General features: G+C 45.1%; 1 protein-coding gene across 1 annotated transcript in view; it reads right to left on the reverse strand.

The window, feature by feature from the left end:
• LOC113933125 (ectonucleotide pyrophosphatase/phosphodiesterase family member 7-like) overlaps positions 1-6,221 on the reverse strand; it is a 30,736-nt gene extending 24,515 nt beyond the window's left edge. The window contains exon 1 of the mRNA XM_027612885.2: positions 5,935-6,221. Within this exon, the coding sequence (XP_027468686.1) occupies positions 5,935-6,214 (280 nt within the window). The 5' untranslated portion in view covers positions 6,215-6,221. The remainder of the gene's footprint in view (positions 1-5,934) is intronic.
• Between the last annotated feature and the right edge of the window lie 2,558 nt (positions 6,222-8,779).

Here is an 8,779-nt window from a genome sequence, read left to right on the forward strand (position 1 = left end):
GCCAGGAACTGTATAAATTTATGTTGTTTTAAGCTGCCCAGTTTGTGGTATTTTGTTATGGCAGCCCTAGGAAATGACTATAAATACTTTCAAATTGATAACTCTCCTCCCCCTCCTCCTTCTTCTCCTTTTTTTTTTTTTTTTAAGATTTTATTTATTTATTCGACAGAGAGAGACACAGTGAGAGAGGGGACACAGGCAGGGGCAGAGGGAGAGGGAGAACCGGACTCCCTGCTGAGCAAGGAGCCCGATGTGGGACTCGATCCCAGTACCCTGGGATCATGACCTGAGCCTAAGGCAGACGCTTAATGACTGAGCCACCCAGGTGCCCTTCTTCTCCTTCTTTATGCCCTCCTCCTCATCATTCCCCCCCTGCCTCCTCATTTTTGCCTAAGCAACAGAAAGGGTCTAATACTGATGAGGTGACACACTATGATTGGAGAGGCCAGCCTCCGTGGACATTCATTGCCCCCTAGGATTCAGGGGTTAGCCATAATTCTGCAGGCTTTCTGGAGCTTCACTCTGGGGCATGTCCCCTGTTACCTTATGACTTTATACAAAGACTGATGCTCACTCCCTGTTTATCTGAGCCCCATCAAGGACCTGTTTGTGCTAGGCGGAATTCCAAAATGGCCCCCAAGGTTCTTGTCCCCTGATATATAAGCCTGGTATAATTCTTTTCCCTTGAGCATGGGTGGGACCCGTGGCTTGCTTCTAACCAGCAGAACATGGAAAAGTTGGAGATTTTGCAGATCTCTTGAACCCTAATCAGTTCATTTTGAGTTAATCAAAAGGGAGATTTTCCAGGGTGGGCCTTACTTAGGTGAGCTCTTAAAAGAGGATCTAGAGCAGAGAGACCCTCTCTTGCGGCCTCAAAGGAGCAAGCTGCCATGAGTTCTACAGCTGCAGGGAAATGGATTCTTCCAACAACCACGTGAGCTTGGGAGAGAACCCCAGCCCAGCTGACACCTTGATTGCAGCTTTGTGACACACTGAGCAGAGGCTCAGTGGTGCTGACTTCTCTCCCATGGAAACTGAAAGATAATACATGGGTGTTGTTCTAAGCTGTTAAGTTTATGGTAATTTGTTCTGCAGCCATAGAAAACTAATACATCATTCTATTTTAAGAAACTTCCAGGTCCTGTGGCCAAGCCCATGTTTGTGTGTGTGTGTGTGTGTGTGTGTCTGTGTGTGTGTGTGTCTGTGTGTGTCTGTGTGAGAGACATGGATATTGGGGGTGGCGGGTGATGAAGCCAGGTGGGAAGAAGAAAACTAACTTGGAGGAAGTAATGGCTCATTCAATGGGGAGGGGACGAAGCTGATTAAAATGCAGGCCTGCCCAGTGCCCAGTTTTGGGGAGCTGGAGGGAAAATGTTTCCCCCAGAGCCAAGGCTTGCTTTGCACTTGGGAGCTTTGATCCTAGATAGGTGCCCCACTTCCACCTCTTGCAGGTGGTGATGGGAGGGCCAATAGTTGGAGGAAAAATACACATTCTTTGTAAGGATGCAAAGATTGTCTCACATGGAGAGGTGATAAGGTAGGATATTTTGAATAAATAGCCAGTTTTTAAGAAATCCTCCATCCCTGAGTTTCTTGCTCAGGACTTCTCTCCTCCCTGCTTCAAGGAGAGGGTGCCATGGGAGAAAACATGGAAAGCGGGTATTTCTGCTAAGCTCTGCCCCTTATGGGGAGCTAGGGTGCAGAAAAAGGCTTGGGGGGCACACCTGGGTGCTCACCTGAGTGAGAACACATTTCCCTGTCTGATTCCCTGAGCTGTCAGAGAAAGGAAACAAAAAGGCAGAAGGATCCACAAGAAAGAGCTCTTCCTCTTTCTCCCTGGCAGAGCTACAAAGAAAAGGAAACACATCCCCCAAAAGATCTGTGGGATCTGGGAACCAAGGGGACATGAGCCTGTGTTGTGGGGCAAGCCCTGACACTTAAGTGTAGTTGGCCACTGTTCCCGCTGCCAGGCCCAACAGAGATGCTAGAACAGTAATTGTTGATTGAAGGAATGCATATGCAGTCTCCAGGAAGACTTTCTTTACCAGCAGCAGGGAAAACTGATGAGGGTCATATGACCTTGGCTCTGGGGTGAGGGATGAGATATCCACACACCTGATAGCCCCCAGGCATGAGGAGGCCCTGCTGCCCACATGAGGGCAGCAGATGCTCTAGGAGGCCCAGAGTTCTGACCCTGGGCAGCTAAGTCAGCTGTCTTAGGGAGGCTTGCTCATGGATCCTTGTGCCTGGGACATGGCTTCTCCTGGCTTTGACCTGGCCCCTGCCCCTTAAACTCTGTCTAGGAAGCTCAGAGGAGTGGCCACATGGCTTCTTGGACCTGAGCCTGTGTTGGAGCTGTGTGTCGTATGCAGCTCAGATATGAAACAGTGCGACAGGTTCCTTCTCATCACCTCTTTTCCCTGTTAAATTGCCCAGAGGTGTACATAAGAACACCAATTAATTAGTTGTTGAGCTAAGAGAGCCCCATTTATCATATTTTGTGTCAGGCCTACACCCTGGAATCTGATGAGGTCTTTGGGTGCTGGCAGCACGAATTTTATTCATTATTTTTTCTATTATGGATGATTCTTTACCACATTGGAGTCAGACAGAGGTCTGCTTGAACCCAGCTCATAAAGACAAATGCTGGGGGTTTTGTTGGGCCTGGGGTGGCCTCTGTTTCATTAATACAGCATATTGAGGATATATATGTTTCCTAGAAGCTCTGAGGATGGGCAACATTCACAGGGGTTTGGAATGATTACTTAATTAGAATCAAAGATGCTGGTGGGTCATAGTCATGCTGGAAGGCAGGGATTGAGGAATCAGTGTCTGTAACCATCCAGGGCTAAATTTGAATCTTAACTTCTGTCCCAGAAAAGATTTGTACATCTTTGAACCTCGGATATCTCACCTGTAAAGAGGGTAACTGTCCTGACTTCATATCACCATTACAAGAATTGAAGGATCTGATGATGATGGTACCTGCTTAGCATTTTTATAAGCCAGGTATTAGGTTCCACCATTCAAGGCAGGAGTTTTCAGCTGGGGGCCAGTTTGCTCCCTGAGCAGACATTGGGCAATGTTTGGAGACATTTTTTGTTGTCACATTGGGAGGAGGGGGTGCTCCTGGCATCTAGTGGGTTTACAGGCCAGGGATGCTGCTCGGCATTCCACAGTGTACATGATGTCCCCCCTGCCCCACGAGAGAAAAATCTGGTCCCAAATGTCAATAGTGCTGGGGTTGAAAAACATTTTTTAAAGTTGAAGCAGAGTGAATGTTCACCTGCTCAATAAATGGCAGGTCTGGTTATAAATAGAGAGTTCAAAGGAACATGTTTTTTTCCACAGTGGGTGAAGTAAAAAGATTATTTTGTTATTTATAGGCAATACATTTTACATGGTCCAAGATCTAAAAAGTACACAGGGGGTACAATTCAAAGTCTCCCACCCCCTGTCCTCCCTGGAGGAACCAGTATTGCCAATTTCTTGTTTATTTATCCAGAGGTCCTCTATACATCTATAAGTAATTGTATGCACATATGCATACATTTATATTATATGAACACATATATACACACATTCTTTGCATTTTGCTTTTGTCACTTAATCCATTTTGGAGATAGCTTCCTATCAGGGCACAAAGAACTACCTCATTTTTCCTTTTAATGGTAACAGATTATGCCATTCTATGGATGTCTGGTATTTTATTTAGTCATTCCCCTCTGGGTGGCTAGTTAGGTTGTTTCTATTTTTCCTGTGGTTACAAATGCCAATGCAATGAATAACTTTGTATGTACAGTGTATATCGTTTTCCACCCAGCCTATATATAAAGTCCTACAAGTGGAATTGCCAAATAAGGAAATTTGTATGTTCCTGATTGTATTGGTTGTTGCCAAATTACTCTGCATTGAAACTGTACCCATTTCCATTCCCCACTGGCAATGAATGTAGAAGAGGAGGTGCAGTGATTTTATAATTTTTAAAAAATCTGCTCTTACTGTTTATATCTTCTCATTGGAAACCTTCTGGGAATAAATAAAAGGTGGGCATGCCTTATAATATTTTGTGCCCATCATATTCTCAGTGTTCAGGGACCCAGAATCTGCCCATGGGAAATCTTTTAAATGTTATGAAGTTAATGCCACTGGGAAGTAGCATTCGCTTTCTCCAGAAAAGGGCTATTTAGTTCCTGTTTCCTGGCACTAATAGTTCCCAAATGACTTGCCTCTCAAAGAGTTTACATGTAGGAAAATCTCTCTCAGCAAATCTCCCTCTGAGTGGTTGTTCAGCTTTATTTTTTAAGTTTCTGGACCCCTTTGAGAGTCTGATGGAAGTGATAAAATCCTCTCCCCAAAAAGGTACCAGCAGTTTGTGTATCATTTCAGAGGCTCCTAGAGCTGCCTTGGACCCTAAGGGAGTGGTTCTCTGGGTAGGGGTGAGGCTCATGCTGCCAGGCACCACTCCCTACCCCATGAGGGGGGTCTGTGGATCCCAGGCTCATAGCTGGGCAGAACCAGTTCTATGTGGCCAGGGACACACTCGTTCCAGACCTGGCTTCCCCCTTGCCTGCTTCTTGGCCCAGTGACTGATGAGTTATTCAGCCTTTCTGAGCTTTAGTTTTCTCATCTGTGGAATGGGGACAGCACTTGCTTTGCAGTATTTTTGTATTAGAGATGTTAAAGTCAGAGCACCTAGCACATGCCCGGCTTCAGGCCTATGTTGGAGGAATGGAAGCTATTCTTATTCTTATTATAGTGAAATCCTTCGCATTTTGGCAACTGGGATTCTGGAACGACCACATTCTTTCCTCTTACAGAGACCTTGAACATGCCCTTCCCTCTGCCTGGAATACTTTTCCTTCCTCTTTGTCTCCTGAGGTCTCTTTCAATTCTCAGTTCAACCGTCCCATTTCAGCCTTTCCCTGCCTCCAATTTCAAGTCAATTTGCCCTTGCTATCTTCTCCTGGAGAAACTCTCCTCTTCCTTCTCAGTGCCTCTCCTGGTTGTAATGAGATCTATTAGTGTATTTACTTGTCTAATGTCTGTCTCTCCTGTCTCACCTGGACTACATGCTCCAGGTGATCTGGGGAGACTGGCAAGGGCAAAGGCCCTGAGGCAGGTGGGGGCTGGGTGGAGACACAGGCAGGTGGCCTTTGTGATCTGGAGAAAACTCTGTGAGGGGAAGAGAAGATGAGAGAGGTCAGGAGAGAGTGGGTCAAGGGCCAGGTCGTGGGACTTTCTGAGCCACAGAAAGATAAGATTTGAATTCTTTTCAAAGAACACATTGATGGGACACCTGGGTGGCTCAGTTGGTTAAATGTCTACCTTCAGCTCAGGTCATGAACCCGGGGTCCTGGGATCAAGCCCAATGTTTGGGCTCCCAGCTCAGCAGGGAGTCTGCTTCTCCCTCTCCCTCTGCCCCTCTACCCCGCTCATGCTTTCCCTCTCTCTCTCAAATAAATACATATAATCTTTAAAAACCAAAAACAAACAAACAAACAAACAAACCCCAAAAGACCCATAGAGCATTGGTGTCCCTCCAGCTCTTCAATAATAAGCCAGGGAGTCATCTAATCTAATCTAGTTCTTTAAAGTTTAATGTTTTATTATTTTTATAAAGTTCTTTTAATGATTTAGTTTTGGAAAAGATCACCAGCCACTGTATATAAGGCAGGGTAGAGGGTGGGTGGGCCTGGGGAGCAGGGAACAGGGGCTGGAGAGGCTGTAGCTGTGGTCCTGATTGTGTCTGCAGGTTGGTGCCCTGTAGCCAGTGGGTTTTAGAAACCAGAATATTCTAAGCTAGTGCTTCTTCCAGTTGCATGAACTGCCTCAGTCTCCCAAGAGCTCACTGAGAATGGGCTCTATTTCAGGGAATGACAGACACTGGGGCTTCCACTAGCATTGGTGGACTGGCTGCAGAGCGGAACTTACCGGAGATGGTGGTGAAGTGGGATGGGGAGGTCATTGTCACAAAGGGTGGTGTTAGGTACTTGGCCTTCACGCCCTCCCGGGCCAGGCGGTCCATGTTGGGGGTGTCCACATCCTGGTCGTAGTTCCAGCGGAAGCCATCGAAGGAGATCAGCAGCAGCTTGTTGAAGTTCTTCCTCCCGGGGACAGGGTGGCAGCTGGCCCAGCCCAGCAGGGCAGGCAGCAGCAGTGTCAGGACCCGGAGCCCTGTCATGCCGCGAGCACCATCCATCACAGAGTTCATGGGCCTGCTCCCCTTTTCTCCCTTTTTTATCTGTGGTTGAACAAAGTCCAAATTGATAATTGTGCCTGAGCTCTGTTGTGGATCGAAACACCTGGAGTGTAACAAGATGTCATGTTTTATGTGATGAAAAGTTCTGGAAATGGATGGTGGTGATGATTGCACAACGTTGTGAATGCATTTAATGCCACTGAACTGTACACTCTAAAATGGTAAAAGTGGTAAATTTTGTTTTTTGGTTTTTTTTTAAAAGATTTTATTTATTTATTTGAGAGAGAGAATGAGAGATAGAGAGCATGAGAGGGAAGAGGGTCAGAGGGAGAAGCAGACTCCCTGATGAGCAGGGAGCCCGATGTGGGACTCGATCTCGGGACTCTGGGATCATGACCTTAGCCGAAGGCAGTCGCTTAACCAACTGAGCCACCCAGGCGCCCCAAAAGTGGTAAATTTTGTGTTGTGCATATTTTACCATGATAAAAAACGTCAAACCATGTGAAATATTTTGGACTTTTGTATCAATTCCACTATTGTGAAAATTTGAGGAACAAATTAGACTGGTGCTTTCCTTTGCTCAGTATATTCTCTTTTTTATAGGGAAAACAGATTATTGTTCCTTATGACTCTGAAAGCAACCACCATGGACTGGGGGCCTGAGAGGGCCAGGAACTATATACACATTATCTATTCCATTTAATTTTTTCAAAAAAAATCCGAGGTAGGTTATCGGGTTGGAAATTTCTCATAAGAATTTAAAGAAGTCACTGTGGCTAGATAAACTTAAGATTTACCATTTTAACCTTCTGGAAGTGTACAAATTCAGTGACATTTAGTACATTCACAATGTTGTGCAACTATTACCTCTATCTAGTTCCAGAACTTTTTCATCCCATCAAAAGGAAGTCCTATACCCATTCACAGTTACTCCTCATCCCTCCCTTACCCATTCTCTGGTAACCACTAATCTGCTTTTTGTCTGCTTGGATTTATCTCCTCTGGACATTTCATATACATGGAATCATAAAGTATGTGGCCTTTTGTGTTTGGATTCTTTCACTGAGCATAATGTTTTCAAGGTTCATCCATGTTGTAGTGTGCATCAACATTTCATCCTTTTTCATGGCTTATTAGTATTCTATAGTGTGGATATGCCACATTTTATATATCCATTCACCAGCTGAGCAACATTTTTTTTTTCCATCTTTTGGCTATTGTGAATAGTGCTGCTATGAATTGAATACCCTTTGCTTTTCACTTAATTTTTGCAATATATCTGTGAGGTAGTTTTTACTTAGTAGCTAAGTAAACAGCTCAGAGAGGCTATGGAACCACTTCATGGTCACACAGCAGATGTGAGGCTGAGACTGTAGTTTTCCTACTTGGCCACATGTTTGCTGGGCATGGGAGGGTGTGTTAAATTCCCCAAGGGCACAAATTGCTTTGAATACTTTTAAGGATCTGCAAAAAAATGAGCACGTACTATGTCCTAGATGTAAGAGATACAGAAATATAAATGAGAGGTTGCCTGTGGGTGGCTCAGAGTCCAGGGGACAGGCAGACAAGTAAAGTGTTACATGCAATGGAAGGGCCCTGCTGGAGGTGTGCATGGGAAGTGATGTGGGAGCAGAGGTAGATGGTCCCAACCTGGAGAAGCTGGGTAGGGGAGGGTTCTTCGGAGGAGGTAGTGCTAGGCTTGAGTTTTATAGGCTGGAGGAATTAACCTGTTGTAAGCACTGTCACTCAGCCACTCATCTGGATATGACAACATCTGCCTCCGGCCTCTTCCTGCAGGTACATGGATGACATTTACCTTTGCACTTTTAGAAAGATCTATGCCTTGTATAAAGATGTCATCAACTGACAGGAGTTGAAGGTTTGTTCAGGTATTCAGGGGAAGCTTTTGGAAGATTTTTGTCTTGACGTGGGTGTACTGAAGGCTGCATATCAGACCCAGATGGAGAACCTGTTTCCCCCTTGCTGAAATTGCCTGGAATTCTGTTCCAGGTTTTTGCTTAGGTTGAATCTTTGGGTGAAGAAGTGGTGTGCCAGGGGAGCTCTATTTTGTATTTATATAACTTGGCTTCTCTGATTAATTAGCATATATTTTGCTATTTGAGGGATTTTCATAGAATTTTGTGATGAGTGTGCAGCATTGCGGTTGAGTGTGTTTTGAAGCTTTCCAGGTTGAGCATGTTTTGAAGCTTGGGTTCACATCTTGACTCTGCCACTTACTATCTATGACACCTTGGCACAAGTCCCTTAACCTCTGTATGTCTCTGTTTTCTCCTCTGTAAAAAGGAATAATGATATATTTTCTAAGGTTGTAAGACTTTGATGAGATGTTGTACATTGGTAGGAATGTTTACTGCTCATGGGATATCCATGTTCTCCCCCTCATTTCCCAGCCCCTTTGTAATTACAGACAATGTGCTGAGTGGAAGCCACATGCATCACTTCTAGCCTACAGCTGTCTAGGGCTGGTACCTAACTATTTCACTCTCTCATCCCCTGCCACCCCATTAACTGGAAGTCTTGTGTTAAGATAGTAGGCTTTCGGGTGCCTGGGTGGCT

The sequence above is a fragment of the Zalophus californianus genome, chromosome 10, assembly GCF_009762305.2.
Source record: "Zalophus californianus isolate mZalCal1 chromosome 10, mZalCal1.pri.v2, whole genome shotgun sequence".
Lineage (NCBI taxonomy): Eukaryota > Metazoa > Chordata > Mammalia > Carnivora > Otariidae > Zalophus > Zalophus californianus.